We start from the raw sequence: 16,838 nt of genomic DNA, 5'->3' as shown, positions 1-16,838 counted from the left end.
AATCTGATGCTCTGTACATGCCTTCACCCTCTCAATCAATACCCTCCCATGTAATTTACCAGGAATACTCAACAAACTTATACCTCTGTAATTTGAGCACTCACTCTTATCCCCTTTGCCTTTGTACAATGGCACTATGCACGCATTCCGCAAATCCTCAGGCACCTCACCATGAGTCATGCATACATTAAATAACCTTACCAACCAGCCAACAATACAGTCACCCCCTTTTTTAATAGATTCCACTGCATTGTTCAGTCATTGACAGCACGTTACTCACATGTCCACATCCTCAGGTTGGAGTGAAACAGTAAAAGTCTATCGCCGGTGTCTGTATTGCAACAATGGGGAAATGGACGTCAAGTTCAATCGTCATTGGAACTTAATGGATGGTGACCATCAAATTAATGACCTGTTCTTAGGTATGTAATGAACTGTGCTGTAATGATTATCATAGTTACCCCTTTCCAGTTTTCAGATTTGTGTATATATATATATATATATATATATATATATATATATATATATATATATATATATATATATATTGGTAAACAGAGAAGAGGAAGTAAAAGCTTTGCGGAAGATGAAAGCCGGCAAGGCTTCGGGTTTGCATGGTATTGCAATGGAATTTATGAAAAAAGGTCGTGACTGTGTTGTTGGGTGGTTGGTAAGGTGTTTTAATGTATGTATGACTCAGGGTGAGTTGCCTGAGGATTGGTGGAATGGTTGCATAGTGCCATTGTAGAAAGGCAAAGGGGATACAGGTGAGTGCTCAAAATATAGATGTATAAGTTTGTCGAGTATTCCTGGGAAATTATATGGGAGGGTATTGATTGAGAGGGTGAAGGCATGTACAGAGCATCAGAATGGGGAAGAGCAGTGTTGTTTCAGAAGTGGTAGAGGATGTGTGGATCATGTGTTTGCTTAGAAGAATGTATGTGAGATATACTTAGAAAAGCAAATGGATTTGTATGTATCATTTATGGATCTGGAGGAGGCATATGATAGAGTTGATAGAGATGCTCTCTGGAAGGTATTAAGAATATATGGTGTGGGAGGCAAGTTGTTAGAAGTAGTGGAAAGTTTTTATATATGATATAAGGCGTGTGTACGAGTAGGAAGAGAGGAAAGTGATTGGTTCTCGGTGAATGTCGGTTTGAGGCAGGGGTGCGGGGTGTCTCTATGGTTGTTAAATTTTTTTATGGATGTGGTTGTTAGGGAGATGAATGTAAGAGTTTTGGAGAGAGTGGCAAGTATGCAGTCTGTTGTGGATGAGAGAGCTTGGAAAGTGAGTCAGTTGTTCGCTGATGATACAGCACTGGTGCCTAATTCATGTGAGAAACTGCAGAAGCAGGTGACTGAGTTTGGTAAAGTGTCTGATAGAAGAAAGCTGAGAGTAAATGTGAGTAAGAGCAAGGTTATTAGGTCGCGTCGGGTTGAGGGACAAGTCAGCTGGGAGGTGAGTTAGAATGGAGAAAAACAGGAGGCAGTGAAGTGTTTTAGATATCAGGGAGTGGATTTGGCAGCGGATGGAACCATGGAAGCTGAAGTAAGTCTTATGGTGGGGGAGGGGGCGAAAGTTCTGGGAGCGTTGAAAAGTCGTTGGAAGTCGAGAACATTATCTCGGAAAGCAAAAATTGGTATGTTTGAAGGTATAGTGGCTCCAACAATGTTATATGGTTGCAAAGCATGGACTATGGATAAAGTTTTGCGGAGGTGGATGGATGTGCTGGAAATGAGATGTTTGAGGACAATATGTGGTGTGAGGTGATTTGATCGAGTAAGTAATGAAAGGGTAAGAGAGATGTGTGATAATAAAAAGAGTGTGGTTGAGAGAGCAGAAAAGGTTGTTTTGAAGTGGTTTGGTCACATGGAGAGAATGAGCGAGGAAAGATTGACAAATAGGATATATATATATATATATATATATATATATATATATATATATTTTTTTTCTTTTTTTTTTTATACTTTGTCGCTGTCTCCCGCGTTTGCAAGGAAACAGACGAAAGAAATGGCCCACCCCCCCCCATACACATGTATATACACACGTCCACACACGCAAATATACATACCTACACAGCTTTCCATGGTTTACCCCAGACGCTTCACATGCCTTGATTCAATCCACTGACAGCACGTCAACCCCGGTATACCACATCGCTCCAATTCACTCTATTCCTTGCCCTCCTTTCACCCTCCTGCATGTTCAGGCCCCGATCACACAAAATCTTTTTCACTCCATCTTTCCACCTCCAATTTGGTCTCCATCTTCTTCTTGCTCCCTCCACCTCCGACACATATATCCTCTTGGTCAATCTTTCCTCACTCATCCTCTCCATGTGCCCAAACAACTTCAAAACACCCTCTTCTGCTCTCTCAACCACGCTCTTTTTATTTCCACACATCTCTCTTACCCTTACGTTACTCACTCGATCAAACCACCTCACACCACACATTGTCCTCAAACATCTCATTTCCAGCACATCCATCCTCCTGCGCACAACTCTATCCATAGCCCACGCCTCACAACCATACAACATTGTTGGAACCACTATTCCTTCAAACATACCCATTTTTGCTTTCCGAGATAATGTTCTCGACTTCCACACATTCTTCAAGGCCCCTAGAATTTTCGCCCCCTCCCCCACCCTATGATCCACTTCCGCTTCCATGATTCCATCCGCTGCCAGATCCACTCCCAGATATCTAAAACACTTCACTTCCTCCAGTTTTTCTCCATTCAAACTCACCTCCCAATTGACTTGACCCTCAACCCTACTGTACCTAATAACCTTGCTCTTTTTCACATTTACTCTTAACTTTCTTCTTCCACACACTTTACCAAACTCAGTCACCAGCTTCTGCAGTTTCTCACATGAATCAGCCACCAGCGCTGTATCATCAGAGAACAACAACTGACTCACTTCCCAAGCTCTCTCATCCCCAACAGACTTCATACTTGCCCCTCTTTCCAAAACTCTTGCATTTACCTCCCTAACAACCCCATCCATAAACAAATTAAACAACCATGGAGACATCACACACCCCTGCCGCAAACCTACATTCACTGAGAACCAATCACTTTCCTCTCTTCCTACACGTACACATGCCTTACATCCTCGATAAAAACTTTTCACTGCTTCTAACAACTTTCCTCCCACACCATATATTCTTAATACCTTCCACAGAGCATCTCTATCAACTCTATCATATGCCTTCTCCAGATCCATAAATGCTACATACAAATCGATTTGCTTTTCTAAGTATTTCTCACATACATTCTTCAAAGCAAACACCTGATCCACACATCCACACACATATATATATATATATATATATATATATATATATATATATATATATATATATATATATATATATATATATATATATATATATATATATATATATATATATATATATGATGATGTGATCATTACACGAAAGTGCACTTGGGAACTTTTCGTGTTTCATTTTCACCGTGGACTCCTAGGAATATATATATATATATATATATATATATATATATATATATATATATATATATATATATATATATATATATATATATATATATATATATATATATATATATATATATATATATATATATATATATATATATCAGAAGTGGAGTGAACGAGGAAAAGCGGGAGACCAAATTGGGGGAGGAAAGATGGGGTGAAAAAGGTTTTGTGTGATCTACGCCTAAACATGCAGGAGGGTGAAAGGCGTGCAAGGAATAGAGTGAATAGAGTGAAACATACAACGAGAGTTCAACGCTCGTTGTATGTTTTGGACAATCACATGTTTACCAAATGGCGTCCTAGCTTCGACTCTTCGATGTATATCAACTGACTGTTATATTTCTCTCTTGTGTCTCCCCTGATGATGTGATCATTACACGAAAGTGCACTTGGGAACTTTTCGTGTTTCATTTTCGCCGTGGACTCCTAGGAATATATATATATATATATATATATATATATATATATATATATATATATATATATATATATATATATATATATATATATATATATATATATATATATATATATATATATATATTCTTACTTATCGTTTCTGTTTTTGTGTATGGGATTTACATGAGAGAAATTCTAGAATATCCCTGAAATCCAGGGAATATGATGTGCACGTTTAAATGTTTTCAAAAGAAGGTTGCTTGATAGTATTCTAAAGTTTCAAGTTTCCAGAGTTTAAGGTAATGTTTGATCACAATTCTGAAGCTAAATGAAATTTCAGAGCAGCCAGAGGACTTCATGGGCCACACGTTCGATATCTTGGCAATTCATTTCTTTCCTCTTCTGGACTTGAGGCGAGATAGTGAAGAGCTTGGAACAACTTACACCCCATTAGACTCCGTTGACATTAGAATGCTGAATAGCTTCTCTGCCCACGCCAACTTTACGTAAGATAAGACAACTATGTACATTCTATTCTTGAAGCGTATCCTAAACATATCAACCAGGAGTACGGCCAAATTACAAGAGTAAATGAACCATTCATTTTGTTGGACTTTACATTTTGGACATCTTTCATATCGTCAGTAGTCTAACAAAGAAGGCTGTATAGAATAAAGCTAAAGTAAAGATGACACAAAAGCTGATTAAAACTTCTGATCAACTTGTGTCATTTACATTTCTATTATATCATTTATAAAATTCTTCAGCGATTCTCTTTTCTCTAGGCTTTTGCTACAGCTGTACCTTTCTTCGAGATGAGAAATTATATATCAAGCGTTATCTATATTTACCATCATCTCTTACCATTGTCATCCAATTTCAAGAACACAGATGACACTTTTTGAAAATAAAACCTACATGTTCCCCAGATACAAGATGCGGGAGTCGTGGGATGGCCAGTATGGTATGGACCAAGGAAACGGGAACTGGACGGGGATAGTGGGTATGCTGCAACACCACCAAGCCGACATTGGACTTGATCTGGAACTCACACCAACCAGAATATACGTCATGGATTACTCCGTCCTGTATTCCCAGGAAACGTTGGCTATATTCTCTCTGAAGCCTGGACTTCTGCCTCAACATCTGGCCATCATCAGACCATTGTCAGGTATTGCCACTGTTACTAGCTTATACAAAGAAATACAATGGAATTCAAACAGCAGACAATTGGGTTCTTTTGAGGCTATTTGTTATAGTGGAAAATATCAGAAACTCCCAAAAGTGAGTTGTAATCGTTAGAAAGTATAATTCCAAGGGAATAACCTTTAACTCGTCATTTTGAAATGAATGGAGCAACTAAGGGAAGTTCTAGACCTGAGGCGAAGTAACTATCAAGTCTTTTCTTCAACGTGTCTATAGTGCTGCTTTCAACCACTCTAACTGGCAAATTGTTCTATATGTTAAAAATCCTGTCGAAGAAAAAGTACTTCGATTCATACACGGAAATAATTTTCCACGTGTCATTATCCATTACTACGAATAAAATTAAAGAAATCAATTCTTAGGTAACTTGAGAGATAAAGAATATCAAAGCCTTTGATCATTTTGAATACTTGCATCAGACCACCTCTTAACCTTTTCTTTTCAAAGATAGATAGATTCACGTCATTGAATCTGCTCCGGTAAGATTTGTTTCTCAGTCCAGAAATCATCTTTGTTGTCTGACGCTGTACTCCCTCCGTTCTTAGTATGTCCTTTTTAGGGTAAGGTGACCAAATTTGAACACAATATTCAAGATGTGGACCAACCAATGAATTGTAAAGAGAGACAAGGTTTTCCCTGGGTTAAATGCGAAGGCTTTCCCTATAAAATCAAGATTTTCTCCCGTTCTTTTCCCTGCTTCTGTGCATTACTTGGTTTTAGGTCACCAGAGATTATTACACCCGTGTCTTTTCACTCGTTTACCTCCTACAGCTCAGCAGAATTCATGCCGTATCTTGTCTTTTCGATTTTACTACCGATATGTAGAACTTTGTACTTATCAGTCCTAATAATCATTACCACTGATGGGCCCAGTTTGTTTATAGATTCGTTTCACAGCCTTGTATCATCAGCGAATTTTGATATCTTGCAATGTAACCGTTATCAGTATCACTGATAGTAGGCTGATCCTTGTGGCAGTCCACTTGTTACGTCTAACCATTCTAAGGCTTGACCCTTAATCACTACTCTTTGTTTAAGGTCAGATAACCAATAGCTTAACCACAGACGAATACGCCAATCAATGCCATGTCACTTAATTTTTGCTGGTAATCTTTGATGCGGAACCTTAGTGAAAGCTTTTGGAAAATCTGAGTGGATAACATCAACTGCTTTACCTTCATCATATACTTTGCTTATATGGTGAAAAAAAATCAAGCAGGTTTTCGATTTCGTCGTAAAGCTTGCTGAGAATTGCTTATTAACTGATAGTCCTCTAAATGGTTTACAATTCAATCTCGAATAATGGTTTCCATGATTATTCCAACTACAGACCTTAAGCGAATGGGACGATAATTTTCGAGCAGTGACTAATTACCTATTTTGAATATCGGTGTTACATTAGCAAACTTCCTTTTATTTAGGACTTTTCCTGTAGCACGTTACTTATTGATAAGGGCAGGCAAGGGCTTAACTCTCTCATATTTAGCCTCTTTCTCGGATAAAACTTATCAATGCTTACCGTTTTTCCCATGTATCATTCCGTCTATTACTGAACGTATGACTTCAGATTCTATGTCAGATTGTTGAAGAATGTTCTCCTCTCTCATCAATAAAACAGGATTTGGGACATGGGTTGTGTCTTTGATCGTAAATACAGATGCAAAAAGACTATCCACTATTTTTGTTATGGCTTCTTTGTTTTGAGCTAAGTCATCGTTTTCCGTAATAAGTGAACCTATTGATTGGATCATGATTTTTTTTGCTTCTAATATGATTCTTTAGGGTTCCATTTCTTACGTTCAGCAATATACTCTTCATATACATAGACTTATCTGCATGGCATGTCCTTTTGTAGGCTTATGGAAAAAATTGAGTTAAGATATTCGTTTCTTCACCTCTGTGATGTATACAACTAGCGACAAAATATTTTTAGTTTTTATGAATTTATTCAAGCATTCTAAAACAAAACCGCAAAAGGTAACTGAAGTTTTTGAAAAAGAAACATATAAATGAGATGTGTGAATACAATATGTGGTGTGAGGTGGTCTGATCGAGTAAGTAATGAAAGGGTAAGAGAGATGTATGATAATAAAAGAGTGTGGTTGAGAGAGTACAATAGGGTGTGTTGAGATGGTTTAGATGTACAGAGAGAGTGGGTGAGGAGAGGTTGACAAAGAGGATATGTGTCAGAGGTGGAGGGAACAAGGGGAACGAGGAGAACAAATTGGAGATGGAAGGATGGAGTGAAAAGAATTTTGAGTAATCGAGGTCTGAGCATGCAGGAGGGTAGAAGGTGTGCAAGGGATAAAGTGAATTAGAATCACGTGGAACACCGAGGTCGACGTACCGTCAATGGACTGAACAAGGGCATGTGACACGTCCGGTTGTGGACAGGGAGCTTTGATTTCGATTCATTACACAGAACAGCTAAAGAATAGATGTGAGCGGATGTAGCCTTCTTCATCTGTTTCTGGCGCTACTTCGCTAACGTAGGAAACGGAGATCAAGTATGAGGAAAAAGAATATCTTTATATTCTTACTTTTACATATAAACACAGTTTCCGATTTTCTCGTCATTTCTTGTCGTCATGTTGTATCATTTTCTAAAAGAGACGACGACCATTTATCCATAGTGTTACCTAATTTTCATTCACCATTAGTAAAATGTAAAAATCCCAAAGAACCCCAGATGACCTTCTGAGAACATGATACGATGATGACACTTAGTCTTGACATATTCACAAGGATGATATGTTGGCGATGATTTATGCAATCAAGTAATCCATGAATGATATACTTTTCACCTGAAAATTATTCGAAATAGAAACATGTGTACGAGGGAATAACTGTTATGATCATTATGACAGAGTGACTGGTATGTATTACCCAGATTATCTGCTCTAAATTCCTGCCTCTCTTTTGCCTTTTAAATCTTTCTACTCAAAATGAAAAGCTTTTTTAAGAACACATGCCAAATTTCTATCTATTCTTTAGAATAAATCTTCTTTAAATGGAAGGTTTGTACTTGAAATGTGCCTTGCTTGTCACGTACCCAAAAGAGTTTTAACAGACGTAAGGTTCAAGAAGATTCTGGCCCTCCGGGCTGTCGTCTGCTTGTTCCTACGGAGAGCATTGGTCAGTAATATAAACACTTACCTCAGACATTTTTTCCAGCAAAACCTTGACCCTCAATTCTAGCATATTTTCCCGAAAATTTGTCACCCCCCGCAGTGAATTATCCCTACCTGGCAAACAAAATGGATCGATCATTGGCAATTCTGTGCGGGAATAAGTCATCGTGCTTCTTGGAACTTCTTCGGCGTGTCTAAGACAGAAGACAAACAGGGCCGATTGTATCACCCTAAGAGCAAGCAAGTTTTATCCTGCCAAGGAAATGGATAAGATATTGGCAGCCACCTATGGCATTAATAGAAGATAGTTTGGCAACTTCTTCGACGTGTGCATAGTTTGACGACACGATCACGTCGCTCCGGTGTTTTGATTATAGATAAGCAAGTCGTAGGATGATGATAATCCTGCAATGAAATATCTTGATACCTTTTTATATAGAAAGAGTTCATCCCCGAAGATGACTAAATATCAATCTCATTGCGACAGCTGGTAGAGTCAAAGCTAAATGTAAAGGTGTATGGCCTCGAATAAGATAATTCCGTTTATCAACTACAAGTCTCATTCTTTCAATATGATAATGATATTTGTATAGCGTGAAAAGAATCTGAATATCGGGACTAGATATTGATCAGTGACTCACTTGTTTCACACTGTCTAAAGGTCTTGATAATGTAAGTATTCGTTATATATTTGATTCACTTAAGAGTGTTGATGTACTTCCTTATCATTATACTGGAAAATATGCCAAAACCCTGGCTCACATTTTCAAGTGTATTAATGATTCAAATGGTCAACTTATCTATATGAAGAATAATGGTCTTTGATAGATTCCAAACTATGGTAAACTGCAGTGAATGCAAGAGCTAAGTATCATCACTTTTCAGCTAGTCTCTGTTGATTAACATCTGGACAGGTACACAAGTTTATATACAAAATTGTTGGTCAAGAGACTCATCGCTAAGATAGCTTCTCTACCTGATTAGTCCGTCACTGACGCTCGCCTGATCCATCATTTCTACCTCCGTCATAGCCCAGGTGATACTGCCTGATCTGTTGTTATTATTTATTTTAACAGAAATTTGAGCTGTTTGCAATGCCTTCCTTGTCTTCCTGTATAGTCCCTGGTGTACCAATAAAACTTTTGGTGGTTCAAAAGTGTCAGGCATTAACTCTGAGATCACGTAACCACACGTAAAGGCCACGACCTATATTAGATTCCTTCAAAACCTGCTGAAGAGAATGTCGCATACGACACAATTTTATATCATTTTCAGCCCTGTTGGTGTCTCCAATCTTTACCGATGTGGTCACTTCGTCTTCAAATGCTGTTTATCTCGAGGTGGGCATCACCAAACATCATTGTTTCCCGTAATCATTTCTGTCGCCGTTGTGAGAATTCCGTTCATCAACTCCCATGTCCTTCCTTTGCGTTAGATTACTAGCCTCTTCGGGTAGGTCAGTTTCATGAATGAGTCCACGATGTGTTATTACTCGTCCTTTTAGAACTCTAGTTACACACAGTCTCAGGCTTCTCAAGTTACATCCTACGGGTGAGGTTGTGTGATGACAGAGCTGACGTGTGATGCCATCGCCGCACCGCCAATGTTTTGATGATACTCTTGGACGGGGAAAGACGTTTGCCGAGCTAGTGGGATGTGACAGGCGAGTGCCACTAACGAACCAGTCAGGTAGAGGCGCATCTTAGTGATAGGTTCCTTGATCCACCAGGATTGTAAGAAAGGTTATGCATCTACCATGATATAACATGATTATCCTGAAGATGGCTTTCTCGAAATTTGTAACTTTCAGTTTTCCTTGTTATATTTCTCCACTTTGTTACGATGAATAACACTCCTTTGATAGACTATCTTTCCATGGTATCTGAGACCATACTCATTATCTTAACTCTCGTTGCTGACATTTCTAGAAGTGATCTGGTTGGCACTGTTGGTCAGTCTCCTTGTGTGGTGCATCATGCTATGGCTGACGCAAAAGGCTTGGTCGATCATGACAGGTGGTCAGAGCCTGGAGTTCACCTCAACATTCCTCTACGGCTGGAGCGTCTTAATGGAGGAGTTCTCCTCCAGCCCTACTGCTAACCCTTCTGGTCAGGTTAGTGATGCATGTGCAAGTCCTTGTTCGCGAACAAGGTTACATGTGTGTGTGTGTGTGTGTGTGTGTGTGTGTGTGTGTGTTTGTGTTTTCTGTCTATCTGTCTGTGTGAGGGGTCTCCATGCGTTACTTTGTATGTCATACATGTTCATTTGTATGGTAATGTTACAGTGTGGATGTCATAATGCCTGGGTCTACCTGCAGGTGTTAGTGGGGCTGTGGATGTTGGCTTGTGTGATCCTCACCAACACCTACCGCTCCTCCCTGGTGGCGCACCTCACTGTTCAGGACAAGATGCCTGCCATCAACAGCTTCCAAGACATACTGGCCCGTGACGGCTGGGGCTGGGGCTCAAGTTTCGCCAATGATGCCTCAACGTTGTTTTTCAAACATCATGTAAACCCTGCTATGCAAGAAATTTACAGGGGCATGCAGGTAACACACAGTGGAATAGAAAATAGTCATTATTCATTGTAAAATCGTCAGCAATGTCCCCATGTCTGACACTTTTGATGTCCTTGATTTAAACTCTTTTTGATCTTTGATCATCATGGAAATTACAGTTTATCTACTCTATTTGCAGCTGTCCCAACTACCCTTACCTATACTAGGATCTTGGGGCATTACATCATTGTTTCGCAGGATTTGCCTTGTGATTTTTTTTATTTGTTTAAATATTGTCTTAAAAAGCTGAATTGTATGTTCTCTTTTATGAGTGCCTATTACATAAGTGAAAATTAGTGGAGTTATACAAGATATATCTTATCAAATGTATCGCTGTATGATAATACTCATGCCATGAAAACAACTGAGTTGGTCGTCGAAAAAAGTTCTCTTTTTTCGCTTTCCTTATCATCTAGTTATGAGTGACTGAATTCTAGCAATGTTTTGTAATTAGTTAGGACAAATTTGAATGTACGTAGGAAGGAACGACTTCAGTCTCACTACACAAAGATACAGATCAAGTCTCTTATATTATTCATTTTTGGTGGTTGATGGCAAATTGTTAATCACCCTATTCATATTCCAGTCTGTTACAGCCACTCTGCCTACACCTACCACTTGTCATGACAACCATCATTATAGTATTACTGCTGACACTAACATACATCCTATCTCTTACTGTACACCTGAACCCACCTCCATCCTTATGCTCGGTGTAGTAAGGGAAGGAAACAAACATCACAACTGCCCATCCGTGCGCTGCTAACGGCCACACAGTAGTGTGTGCCGGGTGCGACGTGTGGCTTGCCGAGTACTGCTCACGTGATGCTAATGATATGGGCACACAAGCAGCTAGATCTCGGGAAGAAGAACTGGAGTAATATCTATATAGGAGGGAAAAAAGAACCAACATTGCTAGGTAGAGATAATGGGTCAAATCCTCAGGTCAGACTGTAAGAGCGTACGTAATTGGAATTATTCTGAACTAAGATGTGTCTAGGATGGAAATAAAACTAAACCCTTCATAGGTGTGAGATTGATGCTCTATTACTGGACAAATCATATCAAACATATTGCTGTTTTTTTTTCTAAAAGAAAAATTAATGTGATCCTCGTTCAGATGTCGATTATAACTTTTCCTTTTAGGGACTACTCTAGTTATACAAAGTACTGATTTGATCTTGGAATGATGATTTTTACCTTTAGGATGCATTTAACAAACTCATTTACTGATCAATGATGAAAGTCAACCAATCAACCTTATCGACTTTCTAAATCTGACGAGAAACTAATACCTAAACTCACTACTCTTTGTTATTGTGTCAGTGCCTTCTGCAGGTATCTGTTCCTGAGAGGTGGCTTCGTCTTTACCTCCGCCATTAGCTGGACAATGCAGTAAAATGCAAGCTTCTGCCTCGCATATTTAATGTGTGGCGGTTCACAGATCTAGGAAGCAATACTCTATATTTCTCGCCTTCTAATGAAAGAAAGCGAGCCTCTCGCATCTTCAACAACCATTGGGCTATTCTCGTTTCTTTTTCTTTTCTTATTTTAGTTAAGGCTTGGTCTTGAGGGTGAATACCGTCCTTACCCAAGGTCTTAAGATAAAAGGTACAAAATCCTCCGTATGATTCATCACATGAACTAAATCTTCCAATAAGATATCTTTTTTTTCGTCTCGTTAGGAAATTCTTATGATTTCCTGTCTCTAACTAGATTAGTGATTGCCACACGTATTGCAGGCGTATTCGTTTCACACACAAAGAAAAAGAAAAGAAATCTCTCAGGTTCGTTATATAAGTTTGAGCACAATGTTACTCTAGACGTCTTTTTTATTCGATAGATATAATTCTACTCAGTATATCCCAGACACTTCTCATATTCATAGCAACTTGGACGTCCATAGGACGGCAACTATTAAATCTAATATCGAGCATCAAAAAGATTTCAATCCCAGCAACCGAGATATCATGTTTCCTTTTCATTACTTCCACATACTAACCAAGTATTATCATAACTCCATATACAGATCCTCCTTAACCCTATGAGCTACATGGGTTTGCTAAAATCATCCACCATCCCTTGAGTTCCATCCATCCAGCTGGGTAAGTTATCTTTCCTCAACATCAGCATTTTAGGGTTAGGGACATCACGGCTTCCACAAGCAATCACTTGGAGAGAGTAGCTTCATATGTCCTTTGATATACCATTCCTCCCCACCGTAGTATGCCCCAGCGGAAGAGCAGTTCCAGAGAGTGTTGAAGGGCAGCTACTCCCACATCACCTTCAAGAACTTTGGCCTTGGGATTGTGGCCGCCAGCATGACCGACAACCGCGGCTACACGCCCATCTACGTCGGCAAGTCAGAGTACCTTCAGTTCCTCGGATTTGGATTTGGATTTAGGTGAGTCTCCGGTAGGTGCTATGAGCAGAACAAGGTAGCGTTTGCTGGAACTCAATTTATGCTCTTTCTCAGCAGACTACTTCCTTGTCTATCTTAAAACCAATTTTTTGAGCCAGGGATAATTTTGCCATGATAATTATAGTAATGAAATTTCCATGACTGAGTACAGTAAACTGCAAATTAGTGAAAAAGAAATTCTTCCGTCGTTTTCTTGTTGTTGTGCCGTTAATTATTCTGAAGGCCTGGACCAGAGTTTTCAATATTCTGTTTATACAGTTTTTGAAAATGCTTGCTTGGCAGAAAATTCATTCATAATGTAGCCTTGGTTATCATTTCTAAATAGAATACGAGATTCAGCAAGGTATGAAATTCTGCTTGACCACTATATCTCAAAAGTCCACCACTCAAAAGTCAATTTCGATAGATCAATTTTGTGAAGATAATGCGTATGAAAGCACACTTTCATAGAACACATAATACCCTCCAACTGCCAGGATTCAAACCCAGGACCTTTTGCGTGGTAGAAGGCAACGCTAACAGCTAGGCTATGATCGCGTCTTATAGGGAAATGACGATTCGATTGCAAGTAATCGAATGCTCTTCGTCTCACATCCGTGAGCAACAAGGTCTACACCGGTCAAATCCCATCAGGCTCACATTTCCAGCAGCTAGCATTTTACAGAACCTCACCGTTCAAACACGGAGGTATATGAACACAAATATATAGTGCATATGAAAGCGCATTTTCAAAGAACACTTAATATCCTCTAACATCCAGGATTCGAGCCCAGGACCTTTTGCATGGTAGACGAGAAAGCTAAGCTATGATCGCCCCCTTATAGGGGAATAACTATTCGATCAGAATTAATCTATTACCTTTTGTCTCACATTTGTGAGCAACGGGATCTAGACCGGTCAAATCCCATCAGGCTCACATTATCAGTAGCTGGCATCTTACAAAACATAACTGTACAAACGCGAAAGTATATGGAGACGAAGATAGTGCATATGAACGCGCACTTTCATAGAACACATAAACCTCCAACAGCCAGGGTACGAACCCAAGACCTTATGCGTGGAAGGAAGGAGGCCTACCACTCATAAGGTCCACTACTGCTAGGCTATGATCGTCCGTAACAGGGAAATGACTATTCGATCACTAAGTAATCGAATACCCTTAGTCTAACAAACATGAGCAACGGGGTCTACACCGATTATATACCATCAGGCTCACATTACCAGCAGATATCATCTTACAGAACCTAACTGCACATATGTGGAGATATATGAAAAAGAATATGGCATTTGACCGGTCTATACTCCGTTGTTGATGTATATGAAAAGAAGGGTAATCGATTACTTAGTAAATGAATTATTTCCTTATTAGGGGAAATCATAGTCTAGCAGTAGAGCTCCCGTCTACCACTCATAAGGCCTTTGGTTCGAAGCCAGGCTGTTGGAAGGTTATGTGTTCTATGAAAGTTCACGTTTACTTGCACAATATTCGCGTTCATATACCTGCGCGTTTGTAGCTATGTTCTGTAAAATGCTTTCTTCTGGTCATGTGAGCTTGATGGGATTTGACAAGTCTAGACCCGTTGCTCATGTATGTGAGACGGAGGTCATTGGATTACTTAGTGGTCGAACAGTCATCAGGGGGTGATCATAGTCTCGCTGTAGTGCTCACGCATAAGGTCCTGGGGTCGAACCTGGCTGTTGGAGGGTATTATGTGTTCTATGAAAGTGCGCTTTCATATACACTATATTTGTATACATATGTGTACATATACATAAGTCGTTAATGAGATGGCCTTGATTAAGGTATTCGTTTGTCGTTTCAGCTAAAATAGAAAAAAAGAATTATCCTTCTTAGCTCTTTCAACCATTTACTAACATACTATTCTCATCCTTATATCACTTACTCAATCGAAACATCGCACACCACATTGCCCTCAACCATTTCAATTTCAGCTCATTCACCCTCCTCCACACATCATGCCATGCCATTCTTTTTTTTTTTTTCTAAACGCTAGAACATCCAGGCTTCTTTCCTCAAACGCACCGCCTATCTCTCTTTTCTTCTCATCATGGTTGCATCCACACACATTTACATACCCAAGCCTGAGCGTCCGAGGAGGATGAGCACTCCTCCCTTGGTTCCTTCCTCTGCTCCAAGTCTTAGAAATTGGAATACAAAAAGTGTGTGTGTGTGTGTGTGTGTGTGTGTGTGTGTGTGTGTGTGTGTGTGTGTGTGTGTGTGGAGGGGGGAGGGTTTCCAGTCTTCCCTTCACTCCCGTCACTTAGTCGTCGAATACGGCACTCAGGGAATGCGGATGTAGAATTCTTTCTGCCCAAATTCAGGGATTTTCAAAATATATGTAGAAATGAAGTCTTAGTCTGAGACATTACGCTAAACTAATGTGAATGTTAATATCAGTGTGAACTTAAACCAACTGTGCAACAAATGGGGTCATAAATGGACATAAAAGGATATAGATAATTAGTTGAAACGAGTTTTTAATTAATTGAAAGTTAAAACTTCAGTTCTTTGCTTTGTTGTACTTGTTAGTTCCTCTACTTTTGTATCTTTGTAAAAAAATATGATATAATGATAGAGATGATCTTTACTAATTGTTCTGAGAGAGTTTTGTTGTAGTCTGGGTTGGAATTTCTTCTTCCAGGAGAGGTGCACCATTCCGTCTTCGCATCAGTAACATGATGCAACACCTGATGGAAGGAGGATTGATAGAGTACTGGATAGACGATGTTATATCTATCCACATGAGAAAATCAAGAGCAGAAAGAAGGAATAGAGATGGAGAAGATAAAAAAGACAGTGATATGTTACAGGTAAATATGTCGGTAAAGTTGTGAAAAAGTTCACTGTCCTCAAGTTCATATTTGGCTATAAGAATTTTTTCCTCTAGTTTAGCCAGCCTTACTTTCGCTGCTGTTTTACTTAATTCACAGTAACATGTCCTATTTTGAATATCTGATTATACGTACAATGCCAACATCATTGATTGTTGTAAATCTCTCATATAAAGTAGTTGGCTTACTTCTGACCTTTTCAGAGGTGTCTCTCGCAGACTGCGAATACTGAGGTCAAAGATAAACCATTATCACTTTTTCCCTGTCAACATATCTTCTAGGTTGATGACCGGAATGTGAGCCTGGGACTTATTCATCTTCAAGGTGTCTTTTATCTGCTGCTGCTGGGCTGTGGTCTTGCCTTCCTCGCTTCACTTGGGGAGAAGTGCGCCAGCTACACCAACTAACCTCACCAGTTTCTTTTGGTAGTGAAAAATCTTTCCTGACGCCACAGATGATCCCTGTTGATCCATCTGCCAAAATACAGAACCATACAACCATCAATACTACAGTAGCTGAACCTCCTCCTAGTTGTAAGACTTCATATCTCACATCTGGTCGTGGAGAACGTGTACCACGCGACACCTTTCAAGTCTCACATATTGAAAAAGACTTTGATAAACAAGCATTTCATCAGCCCCTCTTCAATTATTTCTTTTTTATATTTTTACTTCGTATTTTTATATTTTTACTTCGTATTTCAGAAATTTTTTTTTCATTCATCTTCTCTAATGAAT

General features: G+C 39.3%; 1 protein-coding gene across 1 annotated transcript; it reads left to right on the top strand.

The window, feature by feature from the left end:
• The first annotated feature begins 352 nt into the window (after positions 1 to 352).
• On the top strand, positions 353 to 16,508 carry LOC139758267 (glutamate receptor ionotropic, kainate 2-like). Its single transcript, XM_071679478.1, has 8 exons — positions 353 to 422; positions 4,273 to 4,438; positions 4,862 to 5,103; positions 10,198 to 10,382; positions 10,554 to 10,817; positions 13,052 to 13,230; positions 15,912 to 16,080; positions 16,383 to 16,508. Exons 1-8 carry the CDS (start codon positions 353 to 355, stop codon positions 16,506 to 16,508), a joined length of 1,401 nt encoding a protein of 466 aa, XP_071535579.1.
• The last annotated feature ends 330 nt before the right edge of the window (positions 16,509 to 16,838 follow it).

This window comes from Panulirus ornatus, chromosome 30 (genome assembly GCF_036320965.1).
Source record: "Panulirus ornatus isolate Po-2019 chromosome 30, ASM3632096v1, whole genome shotgun sequence".
Classification (NCBI taxonomy): domain Eukaryota; kingdom Metazoa; phylum Arthropoda; class Malacostraca; order Decapoda; family Palinuridae; genus Panulirus; species Panulirus ornatus.
The sequence above is the reverse complement of the archived record's forward strand: the minus strand, read 5'-3'. Positions and strand labels throughout refer to the sequence as shown.

Bases quoted from the DNA above. Each gene is read 5' to 3' on its own strand.
- LOC139758267 (XM_071679478.1), top strand. From the start codon at position 353: ATGGACGTCAAGTTCAATCGTCATTGGAACTTAATGGATGGTGACCAT. The intron at 423-4,272 runs GTATGTAATGAA...ATGAAATTTCAG, and splicing joins AATTAATGACCTGTTCTTAG to AGCAGCCAGAGGACTTCATG. The intron at 16,081-16,382 runs GTAAATATGTCG...CATATCTTCTAG, and splicing joins AAGACAGTGATATGTTACAG to GTTGATGACCGGAATGTGAG.